Raw genomic sequence first — 18,377 nt, 5'->3', positions numbered from 1 at the left:
AAAGTATATAATTTTGAACGAGTATTTTTTGTATAGAAGAACCTAATAGCATTCAATCCAGTAGAAAAATCAACTTCAAAATCGTTGTTAGTAACTTTTTTCAATACAAAAGGCATGTGTAACATCGACACCGTAAATAGTTTTTTGGAATTTGCCAAAAATTTGTTGAAGTGGAATAAGTTCAATTTGAAACTACAGGCCTCAAATATACTATTTAAGTATGTGATTCAATCATACCTGGATGTTTGTGATTGTTTCTCTTCAATTAATTAATACTCAGGACTATTAAAGATTGGAGGACGGCTTCATAATATATTATTATTTATATCATTTTTAATTAAAAGACTTGAATTAGTAACGCAAGTGTTTGATTAAAATTTATGAAAGATTTTCACTGTGTTGCCACACGTATAATGATTAAACTCACATTTTAATAAAATTATGTTTTGTCAACATTATCAGGTAGGTTGACAATTGGATTTTTAATGACATAATAAAAAAAAGTATTTTATTTTTGCGATTTATTTCGATTTGATTTTTATTTACATATATACATTTATACAACACATATTATAATATATAATACATGTTATTCTAGATCAGAATTAAATATAAGAAAATGAAAAATATATATATATATATATTTCGGCTGGAAAAATACCCAAAAGAATATAATCCAGACATAAATAAAGAAAATACAACAAATAGGTACAATATATAGAATTAATAAAATTAAACTTCTCCAATATAAACATTTGCGTTGGTTGATTTTAACTTAGACTTTGATAAGCTTTAGGTATTTAATTACCAGCCTCCATGACCGTATCCATGTCCATGAGCATAAGCTCCATGACCAGCATAAGCTCCATGGGCATAACCACCATGACCGGCGTAAGCTCCATGACCTCCATGGGAAGCGGCGGAGACGGCAGCGAAGTGAGCGGCTTTAGCGTGGGCGACTTCAGGGGTATCTACGACACGTCCATCATGACCAAGAGGAGCGGCACCATGGGCATAATGTCCACCATGACCATAAGCTCCACCATAACCGTAAGCTCCACCATGAGCATAAGCGCCTCCGTATTGTCCAGCATATCCGGCATCATGACCCCAGTTTCCATGATCTTGGGATTCGGCCAAACCTTCTCCCTTCCATTGACCATCATCGTTGTGTCCGTGGCTGTAGACTCCTCCGTAGTGTCCTCCGTCATATCCTCCGTAGTATCCACCATCATGTCCATTATCCCAGTTACCATGATCTTGAGACTCGGCGAGTCCTTCTCCCTTCCACTGACCATCTTCATGTCCTCCCCAGTGTGCTGACGCGCAAGCGGCCAAGCACAGGAATGCGGCTACGTACTGAAAATATAACATCACATAATAAATATTTAGAAATATGATATTAAAATATTATTTATAAAATAATAATTTTAAAAACATAAATGTCACTATAAAATAATAGATTGTAACAGGGGAAAATTAATAAATACACGATATGTCATTATTTGGTTTTCTCGCTTTATGAAGCTATGACAGGCCGAACATATAAATTTTGCGAGTTATCTCGTCTGACTTTAAACTCAAATTACTAGCCACTGTCGATTGATTTGCATAATCTAAAAAAATAAATACACAGTGACATCTGTTTGAATAATTGTGAAATACTAAGCCACAAATTATCGCTATTACAGCGATTTTAGTAAGAACTTCGCTCTACATTCAATGTGTGTCGTTGAAAATCTGCGGCCTGTCAGATACTGCCATGGTAATATCATTAGACATAAAAAAGGATAATGATTATTTTATACTACTTTTTTAAAACTATATGACACTTATAAATAAACAATGAATGAATTATATTAAATTTGTATGAATTGATGTTCACTATTATAAACATGGATAACCTTCACAATATTACTATTTTTTAGTTTCGAAAGAAGCATTGAAAACATATACACTTTTTGTTAATCAAATTTGTAAATTATCTTTGAAATAAGAACAATAATTTCACCGTGTTTTGTTTTCACTTTCAATGGCATTGATATTATGTCCTACTATAAAAAAAACTGCTTTTAATTAATTCGTTCAAATACTATGAGGCGTCGATAATAATATGTTCACTTTTAAAAACTTTAATATTACGAAAGTAATAAATAATTAAATATAAATTAAGATGTCACACACCATGGAGTTCATTTTGAAGTGTTGATTGAGCCTTTTCGAGCGAAAACTGCTTATGATCAGTGGTAGAATGGCACAGGCTTTATATCCAAAAGAATCTACCCCAATCTAAATTGGCGACTCAGTAGAGGGGGTTCAATATCGTTCGGCTTACGTCGGGCAATACTGATTTCCGTATTAACCGCAACTTACAATAACAAGATTTTTTTTTCATATGTTTTACGACACAAAAAAATCATACAAACGACAAATGCAATTTAAATCAACCAATATTTCTTTCAACTACATCTCCACATAAGTATCAAACAGAATTATCCACCTACTGTTTTAGCGCTAACGAATAAAGTAAATTCTACGATTTTTACTAAATAGAGATTTGTCTTGATTTATCTGTAATGCACGAGAGAAAGTATAATAATGTCAATATGTTGAAGTGAGACAGGGTGAAGATATTTTGAATGGGTTAAATAAACTGGACGAAAAATACACATAATTCTAAATTAAAAAAATAATCTGACATAAAGACTAAAAATAAAGAAAGGTCGTTAAAGAAAGCAAACGATAGGATACTCTCATCATGGCCCCCATAAGTGGGAAGCTTACAGGGCTCCAGCCTAGGGACTCAGGCTCAGGAAGGGCCCGACGTGGCGGGTCCACCAGATAAGTGAGATTAACACACATCTTAAGCTTACTATATTAGTAAAAAAGTCGCCCGCGGCGCTATATTACATCGGGGTTATTACCCTTTTAAAATATATGATTGTGCAATGGCATTTTTGGTTGATGTGAGTTAATACTCGACAACTCCATAATTCGATGTGTTAAAAAATCGCTAAAAATACACTGAATTTTATTTGACCTCTAACACCATTTGGAAAACGCCACTGTAAAGCGTCAGATTTCCTTTAAGCTTAGCGATAGGTAGGGGCGGAGGCTGTCAAAAACTCTGGCCTAGGGGCCCTCGTCAGGAAATGGGGGCCATGGCTATCATAATAGTTTGACAGATACTTCAGAATATACATAATTTGAAAACATCTCATGCATAAACATACTAGAAAGAATCTTTTTGTACAAAAAAATATGATACCCCACGGAATTTGAACTAGTATCTGCTGGATTCGCGCCAGTGTGCTTTTGCAATTAAACTAAGGACATCATACTAAAAATAACGATGATTTGAACTAGTAGTTGTTATATAAAATACTTATCGTTATAATTGCATAAGCATGAGATGTTTCCAAATTAATATGTAGAATGCTACCTTCTTAAATTTTGTGTCTTATTCGATCAATAAAAGAAATAGTTTATTAATAATAATGAATACTTGTATCAAATAAGGCTCTAAGTACCAAAAAGTAGTGTTGCCTGTAGTTACAAAATACTGAGTCATTGCAGTAAAATTTCATGAAGCAGACCTTTTGAAAAATGTAGTTTTACAGTGTGAAGCAATCACGGCAGCTTCTATAAATTTAGGTATTATGAACTCGCAAGTGTCAACACACCATCGTCAGCTATTTTATATTGAATGCCGTTGACCACTGCAGCGCTACTTCCACCATTATAAATAAAACACGCCAACGGACTTACAACGTCGACAGGTCTAATTATTTTGCTGTATTTTTTTGACTTGCTTGAGGCACTTAGACTATAGTTGAAGTGATTGGCGTTGGTATGTAGAACATTTTTCTATAAAAATGTCAGTTTTTATGTTTTTGGTACTAATTAATACACGTATTCATATAGTTACAGAGCAGTACTATTAAATCGAGCATGACATATACAGTATTAAATGACATTATAATTAATTTAAGACATATCCAATAACGTTGACAGGTGAAACTACCACCTGATATTTTTTTTTTTAGTTATTATATATAAGTTAAAACGGAAATATTAGCCCAATATAGTTAAGAAAGCTCAGATGGACCAGTCACGATGTTATATGCGATGGATCTAAAGCTCTCCATAAGGTGTATGATGCAAGTTATTAGCGTATACAGAATTACCGAGAATTTTTTTTCCCGACCATGTCCGATCTTAATAGGATCATATGGGCCTCCACAGAGTAGAGGTTTGTATTAATAGATTTTTTTTTACGAGAAATAGATGTCAGCCATTTTCTCAACCTATTAGGTCCATACCCTGACTCACACACAAATTGAAAAAGACTATGTGTATTTTCCAGACGCAGGATTCGAACCTGGGACCCACGGCATGATAGTCCAACGCTTAAGCCGCGCGGCCACCATGGTCGTTGGGGGGACCGAGAAAAACATGACCATCAAATCGATAAATATATTAAATAAGTATCGCTTTACCAGTTAATATTAAGGTAGGTAATAACAAAACTTGTAATGGTGATTTTATTGAAAAAGCTTTATGATTCTCCACTGGTTTTCTGTATTATTTTTATAGATAAACTAGCTGAAGTACCCGGCTTCGCACAGGGTCGCTTCGTGGTTATATTTTCTTAGATAGTTAAAAAAATAATAAGAAGTAATTATTTTTTTAATATCAAAATATCTGTGTAATACAATATGGCAATATGAAAATAATTCTAATAGGAGTAAAGGTCAAAACAAAAAAACATTAAATTAAAAACGAATCCAAAATATGAAAACGTTATTAATGTTATCAATATGTAGTAAAAAAAATCAAAATTGGGTGGAACAAACAAACGACAAACTTTGTATTTAATAAAATAAGATAGAATGAAGAAGAAGAAGAAGATGGTTGTACTATTTCAGAAACCTTTGCAGGTGTGCGCACAACAACTGACAAAAGTTTCATCGCAATCGGATGAATGGTATCGGAACGCATACGAATAGAAGAAGAATAAGATGGTTGTACTAATTCAGAAACTTTTGCGGGCGTGAGCACAACACTTGATCAAAATTTTATTGCAATCGGATGAATGGAATAGGAACGCATACGAATATAAGAATATAGAATAGAAGAAGAAGATAGTTGTATTAATTCAGGAACCTTTGCGGGTCTTACCACAGGTTTCATCGCAATCAGATGAACGGTATAGGGACCATACGAATAAAAGAAGATAGAATGAAGAAGAAGAAGAAGAAGAAGATGGTTGTACTATTTCAGAAACCTTTGCAGGTGTTACCACAACAACTGACGAATGTTTCTTCTTAATCGGATGAATGGTATAGGGACCATACGAATAAAAGAAGATAGAATGAAGAAGAAGAAGAAGAAGAAGAAGAAGAAGAAGAAGATGATTGTATTAATTCAGAAACTTTTGCGGGCGTGAGCACAACACTTGATCAAAATTTTATTGCAATCGGATGAATGGAATAGGAACGCATACGAATATAAGAATATAGAAGAGAAGAAGAAGATAGTTGTACTAATTCAGGAACCTTTGCGGGTCTTACCACAGGTTTCATCGCAATCAGATGAACGGTATAGGGACCATACGAATAAAATAAGATAGAATGAAGAAGAAGAAGAAGAAGAAGATGGTTGTACTATTTCAGAAACCTTTGCAGGTGTTACCACACCAACTGACGAAGGTTTCATCGCAATCGGATGAATAGTATAGGAACCATACGAATAAAAGAAGATATAATGAAGAAGAAGAAGATGGTTTTTCTAATTTAGAAACCTTTGCGGGTGTGCGTACAATAACTGTCGAAAGTTTCGTCGCAATCGGATTAATGGTATAGGAACGCATACGGGACAAACAGACAGACAGACATTCATTTTTATATATAAGATAAGTATAGCCTATACTCTTTGCGCAAGTGCAAGCAATAAGTTCACAAAGTTTTATCGCAATCGGTTGAATGGTATGGCAGTGCATAAAATACGAACAAACAAACAAACAAACAAACAAATATTGCATCGTAGAAAACTCAACATGATTTTGATTTCATTTACGGTTATATACAAATTATCTATCTCGGTACTAATTTACACATTCGACAAAGCACATTTATAACATGATAATGCTAAATACGGCTATTAAATTAATTTTTATTAACTGAAATGGGTTCGAGATTACAACACGCTCTCTCGCCCCCAAAGAAAACAAGCCTGGAAAAGTTGCATTTTTTAATCAGATGCTTGTTTTTGGTAGCATAGTTGAAAGAAAACTGGTCCACTCTGTGGTAATGTAGATGCATACCTGCATGACGCAGTCTTCGCATAAAATTAGATCAAAATATATTCACTTGTAGTAATATATGTAAGAAAATAAATGGAAAATATAAGTAAAAAATATCTTTTTGGAATATACTACGTCATTTTCATTTTAGAACCGGAGTGCAAAGTTATGAAGTGGCAACGCTACACGAATGTGAAAGCGCTAACGTTAGTCGCTTTTATTGGAAGGCAAGCAAGCAAGATTTCAAGAAAGATAATCATCTGAAGGATAAAATTATCGAAAATAAAATAAAGATTGATTGTAGTTATACGCAAAGCAGCCAAACCACAAAAACCTCAAACATAGATAGAAGCACTTTTACGTAAAGTGTGTTTCTTTAAATCCACAAAGCCTCCGTATACTGTGTATACCTTTAAAATGATAGATATTATATATATATATATATATATATATATATATATATATATATATATATATATATATGATTTTGTGTAACTCATAAAGAGATAAAAGCATAAAATCTATGAAATTTTGGTGTTTTAGCAGTCCAGGATGTTTTGTGCAAAACGGGTTTTTTAGAACGTTCATTCATGAATGCAGCCAACTCTTATTTTTGTAAAATAAATCGTTATTTTTGCATCTATATTCTTAAAAAAAACCTTCTAAGTTATTCAAGTATTATGGGAATTTCAAAGTTCTGAAAATAATTCGAAAATCTTGTAAATTATACATTAATATTCAGCTGCCTGGCACTAATTTTTATATGAAAAGTCTGTATATTATATATAATAAAATGAAAAACATATAATGTTATTGAGAAAATAATGTTTATTAATTGAATGTAGAAAAACACACCTTATAGTCAGTATTTTAATAATAAGGTAAGTACATAATATTATCATGTAGCTGCTTTTTGCAGAACGAATATGGCATATTTTTAGAACGCATTTATATGACATTTTTGAATGACAGCAGCTTGGTTGCTTTATGCAAATCGAAAATGTCATACTCTGCGATTTAAAAAATCTTTAAAACGCATTTATATGAGATTTTTGTATGACAGCAGCTTGTGCTGTGCAGAACGTAAAACAAACGTGTGAGATTATGGAAATCACAATAACTCATTTTTTTCAAAATTGTAGCTTGGCTGCTGTGTGTATAACTACGCTCGATGATAGGTGTTCATTAAAATATGAAAATGAATAAAGTATTTAAATTTGAATAAAATAAATAATAAAATATGTAAATTAGAAAAATCTTAGAAACATAAAAATAGAAAATGGATCGAGTGAATTTACTTCTTTTCTTTTCCAGATTTCAGAAATTCTAATTCATATATTTTTTATATTAAATTATGACAAACATACGAAATTATGATAAATAAAAAAAATATGATAAATATTAATATCATAGTCAAGGTGCTCTTATATTTTAATTGATAAACAATATTGGTAAATCAAATCCATAATGAATACGAAGACCATTCAAATCATATTTAAGTTTGTACAAAATAATATATCGCAGTGATAAACGATTTATTTATTTATAATTAGGAAATATGTCCACTTATCTATACTTCATATTAAAAAAGCAACTTGCTCGTAAATGAAGACAGATGATATTTATATCGAAGTATTAATTTAAAATAAACACACCATGGAGTTAATTTTGACGAAGTGATGGTTTTAGCTTTTTAAAGTGAAAACTGCTTATGATCATTATTAGATAATTACAAGATAAAAAGAACTTTTTAAATACTTTTTTGATTTTAAATTTTCTGTTGAATCATATAAACTTGACAATTCTATATATTAATAATTTAAGACAAATAAGGCAATTATTGTCAACAAATCATTTTTTTGCTATTTTGCAACAAACAAACAAAATATAGAATACTGAAATTTCATTTTGATTTCCATAGTAACGCACGTATATATTAATAATTTAATTGCTAGGACCCACTTAGCAACCATTAATAGTGGATTGGATTACGGATTTCTTCTGAAATAACTTTTCATACAAAAATGAATTATTCAATTCTAAAGATGGCTAAAAGTATTAAAAGAATGCATTGGCATCGTGTTCTGATATATTCTAAAAGTTTCAAATGTCTAGCTAGTCGGGAAGTTAGTTACAAATCGATTGCAAGATTTGTACTGGATAAACAACTACCGTGCAAACAAGAATACGAGCTAAGAAAAACGTGTTAATAAAATAGGCAGGCTTTATTTAAAACAATCTAACCCAGTCTAATTAAACAAATCAGCAAAGGGGGTTTAGTATCATTTGCTTAACGCCGAGCAATTTTGATTATATTGTTAATGTTAAAAAGCTTTTGTCAACATTATCATTTAATACTGTTATCGTATATTTAGACAGTCTTATATAATAACAAAATCATATTATGTATAAACTCCATCTTTTTAAATTTTGAAACAACGTTCCATAGCTACAATAATAATTGTCATATTATGCTATTGCTGACATATAATATAATATATGCTCGGCATTTATCACCGATCTCCTTTCGACAGAACGCAGTTTGCTACTTCAGATAAAATGTAGTTATTAGAAATGAATTTGTGGAAATCATCAAGCCTGATTAAATATAAAAACCCTTTATTTGTAAAAATCTAAAGTCAGTGACGTTCCGTGGGGGTAGGCAGATTGAGCGTCGCTTGGGGGCGACAGTTAATCGAAGGGCGGCAAATCGAGGAGAATAATTTGGAATATAATATAGAAATAACTACTACTATTACTAAACTTCGTAATAACGAAAACACCTTTCCAATAAAAAAATTTAGCTCACTGGTTTTGTCGGGTTCGTGATATCTAGTTTACTTCCGTTGCCCTTCGACGTCCTTGGTGACTAGAAACGACACGTGCAGATTTGCGAATAATTACAGTCTGATATTTTGTTAGTAATGTATCCATCCAAGTACAACACATTTCTTAGACATTTGACCCATGAAAAGATAATAAAAATACTGCATAAAAATTGGCGCTGCCTACGGGCGGCATTTTATCTAGGGATGTCACTGTCTAAAATACAAGAACGTCAAAAATAAATTTGGCTATCACTGGACGTTGGCTACGATTGAGTTAGTAATATCATTTCACAACATTTTTATTAGGTCGTATTCTTATTTTTCCGGTGTTTGTTTGTCCGGTATAAATCTTGCAATTGGTTTTTAACTAACTTCCCGACTAGCTAGAGATTTGAAACTTTTAGAATATATCAGAACACGATGCCAATAAATTTCTTTAATACTTTTAGCCATTTTTAAGTAGAATTAAATTCATTTTCAGTTAATTCTGTTTTGTGTGAAAAGTTATTTTGGAAGAAATCCGTAATCAAATCCAATATTATTGGTTGCAAGGGTCCTGACAACTAAATTATTAATATATACGTGCGTTACTATGGAAATCAATATGAGTGTCAAAATGACATTTTAGTATTATTTTTATCAAATAAATATTTTTTTCGTTTAAGCTAGTCAAGTCAAGTTTATATGATTCAACAGAAAATTTAAATACGTTGTATATAAAAAGTTATTTTTATCTTGTAATTATTTACCTAAATTTATTATAAAGCCGATTGACAGAATTTGATATAAGTACCTCAGATTAAAACGTATTATTATAAAGAAAATTATTACAAATAATAAATCATAGATGGATTGATAGATTTAAATCACTTACCCGGAAACTCAAAGATGTGAGACCGAGTTGCATTCATTCATGCTTTTTTGCTACGATTCTTTCTAATATGTATGTTTCTGAGATTCTAATTATTAATAAAATTATTCAAGTGTATGTTGTGCAGTTTTCATACTTGTGAATCAGGCCTTGAGTAATTAAAATGTTTCATTGATCAATTTAAAAAAAATATTATTACTATATTAACTTCAATGATTGGTCTACTACACAATAACTGGTATAATTATTGAAATAAACAATTGGAGCGCTGTTCATAATTGAAGTGTGTGTTGAAAAATTAAATATATGAATACGAAATCATATTGCATGCAAGAGTTTTTTTTATTTTACCACGTTTTTCTTAGCTTGTATTCTTGTTTGTCCAGTGGTTGCTTATGCAGTACAAATCTAGTAATCAATTTTTAACCAACTTCTCGACTAGCTAGACATTTGAAACTTTTAGAATATATCAGAACACGATGCCAATGCATTTTTTTAATACTTCTAGCCATCTTTAAGTAGAATTTAATTCATTTTCAGTTAATTCTGCTTTGTATAAAACGTTATTTTGGAAGAAATCCGTAATCCAATCCACTGTTATTGGTTGCTAAGGGGGTGGTCCTAGCAACTATATTATTAATATATACGGCGTTACTATGGAAATCAAAATGACATTTCAGTATTCTATATTTGTTTGTTTGTTGCAATACAGCAAAAAAATGATTTGTTGACAATTGCTTTATTTGTCCTAAATTATTAATACATAGAATTGTCAAGTTTATATGATTCAACAGAAAATTTAAAAACGTGGTATATAAAAAATTCTTTTTATCTTGTAATTACTTTAACATAAGTACGTAATTTGGGTTAAAGATGGCACACGACAAAGACGGTACGATTTATGCTACTCGTAACTATACCTTCTCCGAGGACCCTTGTATTCAATCACAATATGTCTTTAGCTCGTTCTATCAAAATCAATCCATTTGGCGATCCATCGTATTTTGGGGTATATTGTCGAATGGCAGTTCTTATAATATTCTTAATTTCTTCTGGACGTCTTATATATCTTTGAGAGGAGAGTTTTGAAAAGAATCTTTGGGGCTATTCAATAAAGTGATATTTGGAGGTCAATGTATAATGAGGAGCTGTACACACGTTACAGGGGCGAAAAGATCACATGGTATATGAAAATGCAGAGATTGCACTCGATTAGCCACGTGCATACAATACCGGAGGATATAATGGTGAGGTGGGCCATGTACGCAACCCCCGATGACAATAGTTTTCTTGGTTATAAGTTGATACGGTTATACGTTTGAGTTGCGCAAGCCGCTTACGCCCCGCCTAACGCTGTCCACTCAGCCCATACACTAAGAGTTTTCATACTACTGGTCAAAACGTGAAGATCTCTTCACATAATTTTATATGTCAACTTCTCTGAAAACTCAGTTAACGCACAATTGAGTTTTGGGCATCTGCTCCTGATGGATTTCCAGGCGTAAAAAACTGCTGATATTTTGATGGCCTCATGATACGCTAGATTTAGAGCGAGTGTGGTACGAGGTTGGTTGATTTAGTGGGGTCTCTGTTTGTATTGGCCTATGAAGAGTAGGTATATTGGAAGTTGGTCGCCAATCTTCTTTGATAAGAAAAGAATATGAATTTTTACTTTATTCGAGTATGGATATATGGGCGACGTTGAAATGCGGTCGCCAAAAGCTACATTGATATAGTTGGAAAATTTGCTTCTGCCTTGTTTTTGTAATAAGTAGAGTTTGGCAAGACGCCACCCGGTCCCTTAACTTTCCCTTTAGCATGGTAATAAATTCTGTCCGTTCCTATGATATCACCTTGGGTTACCGTACGAGATTAAAGTATTACAGTACGTAAAAGGGAAATGCGTATTTTGGTGACATGAATAAGTGTAATAAGGTTCATCATCAATATTTGTTATAATATATTTAAAATGATCAAAATTGCATCACATCCTAATTATAATTATTATACGAGTATTTCTATACAGTTTACAGCCTACGAGGCATAATACTATCGTGGATTCACCCTTTACTTTCATATCTATTTTATTACCACGTTTTTATTAGCTCGTATTCTTGTTTGTCCAGTACACATTTTTTCTTGTGTGTCCAGTCCTAATATTAAATAATAAATTCTTGTCCTGATATTAAATAAAAAAATCTAATAAAAAATATTAATATATTACGTGCGTTACTCTGGAAATCAATATGAAATGTCAATATGACATTTCAGTATTCTATATTTATTCAGAATTTCTTTCAAGTACAAGTATTTATTAATACAGAGAATTGTCAAGTTTATATGATTCAACAGAAAATTTAAAAACGTGGTATATAAAAAGTTCTTTTTATCTTGTAATTATTTCACAATTAAGTATGTGTCTCTTCGTCTATTTATTTTTCAACGTTTTTCTTAGGTCGGATTCTTATTTGTCCGGTGGTTGTTTGTCCGGTACAAATCTTGCAATCGATTTTTAACTAACTTCCCGACTAGCTAGACATTTGAAACTTTTAGAATATCAGAACACGATGCCAATGCATTCTTTTTTAGCCATCTTTAAGTAGAATTGGATTCATTTTTAGTTAATTCTGTTTTGTATGAAAAGTTATTTCGATAACATTATTGTTTGCTAGGGGGTCTTAGCAACTAAATTATTAATAATATATACGTGCGTTACTATGAAAATCAACATGGAATGACATTTCATTATTCAGTATTTATTTCAAGTACATTTTTTTGATCGTTTAAGCTAGTCAAGTCAAGTTTATATGATTCAACAGAAAATTTAAAAACGTTGTATTTAAAAAGTTCTTTTTATCTCGTAATTATTTAGATCTATCTCTTTTGTTCGTAATGGATTGCGACGCTTTGTTTGAAATGTGCATTTATAATATACGACATGTAATACAATGTGAAGTATTTCTATCAATTACTTGTATATTGTATGTACTGGATAATACTATCGATTTTGAAAATAATAACATTTTAATTAGATGCAATATTGATGATTCTAGGAATAGCCGAAATATGACGATGACAAAGTGAATTTATTAACTAAAATATTTGCAGTTTAATGAGCTGAGTTACCTTTGGTGATATTAAAGTAATGGGAGTGTTAAGCAATGATAAATAAATAAAAAGTTATCGATTGAAAAAGAATAGCGGAGCCCCAACCATAATGGAGGAGTCTAGTTAAAGCAGCCAAGTTTCATATCATGCTGTAGTGCAGAGAAGAATAATAATCTAATATCGGAGTTGTCTATAAAACTATTTTACAAAACATCAGTATGGACCGTATCTCAATCATTGATTCAAAATTAACATTATATTTTATTCAATATGTGTTTGCATTCAGACCATGTAGCTAATAGTTTTGAGCTAATACGCAACCAAGCATAAAAAATGTCATTTATAAACCTCCAAAGAAGACACTTAATTAAATAACCAACAAATGGTAATTTTTCCATAAAATTATAATCATAATACAATTCTTAAACTTTTACTAATGTCCCTCAAAAAAATTAAGTGATATTGAATAATTTGTTGTTATTATTGTAAGTTGCGGTTAATAAGGAAATCAAAGTTGTTCAAACGATATTAAACCCCCTCTACTGAGTAGCCAATTTAGATTGGGGTAGATTATTTTGAATATAAAGCCTGTGTCATTCTACCAATGATCATAAGCAGTTTTCGCTCGAAAAGGCTAAATCATCACTCAAAATGAACTCCATGGTGTGTTAATTTTTAAAAATAATAGTTAATTGTTTGAAAGTTACCATTATTCTAAAACAATTAAAAGTGAACACATTTCCGATGTTATTTATTAATAATTAAAACAATTCATTTGAATAATATGCTTCATATTTGAAAGTGATATCAATTATTATCCATTGTTTTGTCGACATTTGTACTGTAAATACTCTAAAAAATAATCTACATAAGGATGTATTAGAATTGTTTACATAAAAATATTGTCATGATAACATTATTATATTATAAAATTATTTTGTAATTGTATAACTTTTATTTTTCAATGCATTCTTCCATAGCAAAGATTCATTGAATTTCTAATAGTCACCTATTGATAGGTTCAATATTTGCATTCAGCCGCTCAAACACTGTAGTAAACGAAACTTTTTTTGTGTATTCCTCTAATTTTATATTTTACTATAGGAAGTTTTATATAGTTTTGTGTCATTTGTGATATAAATAATTAATATAATATGTATGGTATATTTCCAGTACGTCGTCGCATTCCTGTGCCTGGCCGCTTGCGCGTCAGCACACTGGGGAGGACATGAAGATGGTCAGTGGAAGGGAGAAGGACTCGCCGAGTCTCAAGACCATGGTCACTGGGATAATGGACATGATGGTGGACACTACGGAGGAAACCATGGAGGACACTACGGAGGAGTCTACAGTCACGGACACCACCATGATGGTCAATGGAAAGGAGAAGGTTTGGCCCAATCTCAAGATCATGGAAACTGGGGACATAATGCCGGATACGCTGGACACTACGGAGGCGCTTATGCTCATGGTGGAGCTTACGGTCATGGTGGACATTATGCCCATGGTGCCGCTCCTCTTGGTCATGATGGAAATGTTGTAGATACCGCTGATGTTGCCCACGCTAAAGCTGCTCACTTCGCCGCTTTCAACGCTGTCTCCCATGGAGGACATGGAGCTCATGGTGCTTACGCCGGTCATGGAGGTTATGCTCATGGAGCTTATGCCGGACATGGTGCTTATGCCCCAGCTCATGGAGTGTATGCCGCTCATGGTGCTCATGGCGCTCATCACGTTCCCCAAGATACCCCTGAAGTAGCCCACGCTAAAGCCGCTCACTTCGCTGCTGTCGCCGCCATTTCTCATGGTGACCATCATTATGGACACGGACACGCTCACGGAGGCTGGTAATTAATTACTAATTGCTTTCCAGAGCTCGGGCTTACATCGATCAACGCGGACGTTCAAATTGACAAGTGATATTAGTTTAAAATATTTAAATTGTACGTAGTTAGGTATATAATAATATATTATATTATAAATTTCCACCCTTTGATTGTCTGTATTTATCACTGAGTTATATTCTTTTGGGTATATTGTCTGTATAAATATTAATATTTTTCATTCTGAAATTATAAAAATGTATATTATATATTATAATATACATTATGTAAATATATATATATGAAGCAAGTCGAAATAAATCGCAAAAATGAAACATTATTTTTTTATTTAAATTATCTCATTTATGAGAATATTTTGTGTTAATTAGTTGTGTGCCAAAATGGTATAAAAATAATATAAGCTTCGTATGTAAAAATTCAGATGTCGCTTAACTTTTTTGGTCCATGCATGTACCTACTGTCCAGCAAGAAGATTTAGGTATAAGCCGAAAGTCGCTGTCGTCGATAAATAATAGGAGCTTGTTTAGTTCACAGTTTTAACACGCGGATAACTCGTTGCTAACCAGAAGTCGCTATAATCCAAAATGGGAGGAGCTTGTTAGTTCACAGTTTTAACACGTAGCCACGTAAGATCTTGTTGGAGAGTAGTGATGTACCTAATTTGCTCGACGATACGTGTTTAGGTTTGCCTTTTATATTTTATTATCGCAACAATGCGTACTGTCAGCATTAAATTTATGCATGTGTAAATGATACGTAACGAATATTACGCAAAATATATGCAAAAAGTGAATGCCAATGAAAATAATTACACCAATGAATTTTAGAAATAATTGATATAATTTTATATCCGCGCGGCTTAACCGTTGGACTATAACGACGTAGGTCCCAGGTTCGAATCCTGGGTTTGGCAAATACACATATTGTTTTTCAATTTGTGTACGTCAGGGTATGGACCTAATAGGTTGAGCAAGTGGCTGACATCCATTTCTCGTAAAAAAACAAAATCTGTTAATACAAACCTCTACTCTGTGGAGGCCCATATGATCCTACTAGGATCGGACATGGTCAAAAAATATATATTTATTAAATATCCAAATACGTAATTTTAATTGCACGAAATAACAGGTTTCATTGATTAAAAAGAATACATAACATTTATGTAATTTTGGTAACACAAAGTCAACAGGAAATATATTCCATGGCAAATATTATTTAATTTTATTCACCGGTGCATGTGTACTTATTAATTTATTGTGTACTCACTCGAACATGACCTTCGTAATAAAATGCGTACGGCATTGGCTTATCATCCGGGGGGTCTGGTTTCTATCCCGGTGAGGTCACAATTTTTTTATGTGATCTCATCAAAGCCTGCGTGTTATTGTGACTACTGGTTCACTACCACTATTATACCTACTGTCTCGAGGGCTATTGTAGAAAAGAGAAATAAAGAAAATTACTAAAATCAGTAATTATTGAATCAAAATAAAGATTTTACTTATAACATAAATACCCTAGATTTTTCTGAATAAGAAGTCACACAGGGATAGCCGAAAACGAGGAAGCTGATAAATTCGCTAAACAGGCCACAACAGATAAAAGACCTTTAACCTACACATACTTCTCTCTTAGTTACGCAAAACAAAAACTAAACGAAGACGCAATAGAGCTATGGAACCACAGATACATAACATCCGCCACAGGATCAATAACGCAGAAATTTATTCTAAACATAAACTCTGCTATCACTCTTGCCAGGAACTTAAAAATATCATACGAACTCACACAGATACTAACAGGCCACGGAGCGGTGCGCGCTTATCTAAAAAGATTTAAATTGAGGGATGATGACTGTTGTCCATGTGACGGCAACACATCTCAAACTGTGTGGTATGTCATCAACGACTGCCCTATACTAGAAAAGAAGCGATGGACTCTCAGGACTCTATGTAGACAGCATAATCATGAAATCGACCTCCAAAAGCCTCACTAAGTACTAAGCAATATAACAACACAAGAACACTACATAAAATATTTAATCCTGGCCATAAATAAAATTAAAGATATAGATGGAGGAGCCTAATTAGCCCCATATCAATGTAACTAATCCATCCAACCACCTTGTACGAAAAAGCAAGGGCATGGTTATTAATATGTATAAAAAAAACATAAACACTCATCATTTTATATCGTAGTTATTCATAAAAATAAGTATGTAATAGAAATAATGACCCCAAGGAGTGCCAAATGAAATTCTGAAGGCCGAAATCCCGAATGACTAAAATTTTGATGCCCGAAATCCTGAAAACCAACCGCTTGAAAGTCGAAAGTTTAAAGCAAAATCCCGAATACAGAAATCCCTAAAAATAAAAATTTACGTATCCTCTCTATGTAAACTACATTTAATTACAATGTCAAAACGGACAGACAGCTATAGACTGATCTGACCTAACGTCTATAACGATATTGTTGTGAATATTGGTTGGTCAAAAGATTACTGAACTCCATAGTGGCCACGACCTTTATCTATGAGGGAATGGTCAAAAAAGAGAGAATATAGAACAGTAAAGATATCCAAAAAGAGCGGAAATAAGAAGGCGCACACAAATTGCAAAAAGTGCGATGACACGCCTTACCACTATATGGAAGGATCGGGGAATTTCGATCGCCACAAAAATGATGCTTGTGCAAACATTAGTGTTCTCGATATTCCTATACGGAGTCGAGTCGTGGACCCTGAAGGCAAGAGAACGGAAGGCAATTGATGCCTTTGAGATGTGGTGTTGGCGCCGAATGCTTCGCATTTCTTGGACGGAGCACAGGACGAACCAGTCAATCATCCAGGGACTGAAGATAAAGGAACGGCTCTCGACGATATGTCTGAGAAGAATTCTGCAGTTTTTTGGACATATTGTCAGGCGCAGACCGGACAACCTGGAGAGATTGGTAGTTTTGGGTAGTCTCCAGGGAAGGCGAAGCAGAGAAAGAGCGTCTGCGCGATGGAGCGACCAAGTAAAAGAGCTGACTGGGGGCACCATCCATTCTGCCCTGAGAGAAGCGGAAGATCGAGAAAGATGGAAAGTCTTGGTCGCTCAAAGGATGGCGAAATTTAAATGTGGTCACGATCCTCAGCCATGAGTGCACGACCAAGAAGAGAGATAACCTAACGTATGTACTCTAAAATAATTTTAACGAATTATATGGTAATATAATCTATAACGAAATTTTGAATAGTTTGTTGAGTTACGTGATAAAGCATTATTTTTTAAAGCTATCTAATATTTCTGAAAAAAGAATTGTGAATAAATAATTACTTTTTATTTTCAATAGTTTTTCAAAGTTATCTACCCGGTTTGACATTGCATATATTATAATGAATTTTATCTATATTTAAAGAGGTTATATCACATTATTTTTCG

The 18,377-nt window shown here is 32.9% G+C and overlaps 2 protein-coding genes across 2 annotated transcripts; one reads left to right on the top strand and one right to left on the bottom strand.

The window, feature by feature from the left end:
* Window positions 1-516: 516 nt before the first annotated feature.
* On the bottom strand, window positions 517-2,236 carry LOC147069546 (uncharacterized). Its single transcript, XM_085950317.1, has 2 exons — window positions 2,185-2,236; window positions 517-1,359 (listed from the first exon to the last, which is right to left on the bottom strand). The coding sequence occupies exons 1-2, from the start codon at window positions 2,194-2,196 to the stop codon at window positions 805-807; spliced, it is 567 nt and encodes a 188-aa protein (XP_085806443.1). The 5' UTR covers window positions 2,197-2,236; the 3' UTR covers window positions 517-804.
* A 12,033-nt stretch (window positions 2,237-14,269) lies between these two features.
* LOC147069545 (uncharacterized) lies at window positions 14,270-14,962 on the top strand. The gene has a single exon (XM_085950832.1). The coding sequence runs from the start codon at window positions 14,270-14,272 to the stop codon at window positions 14,960-14,962; it is 693 nt and encodes a 230-aa protein (XP_085806958.1).
* The last annotated feature ends 3,415 nt before the right edge of the window (window positions 14,963-18,377 follow it).

The sequence above is a fragment of the Rhyacophila brunnea genome, unplaced genomic scaffold (genome assembly GCF_057557595.1).
Source record: "Rhyacophila brunnea isolate RB1 unplaced genomic scaffold, BYU_Rbru_1.0 scaffold_23, whole genome shotgun sequence".
Classification (NCBI taxonomy): Eukaryota; Metazoa; Arthropoda; class Insecta; order Trichoptera; family Rhyacophilidae; genus Rhyacophila; species Rhyacophila brunnea.
Note: the sequence above shows the minus strand (reverse complement) of the source record. Positions and strands in the feature narration are given on the sequence as shown.

What these genes read in the sequence shown, in the direction of transcription:
- LOC147069545 (XM_085950832.1), top strand. Translation starts at nt 14,270, where the DNA reads ATGGTATATTTCCAGTACGTCGTCGCATTCCTGTGCCTGGCCGCTTGC.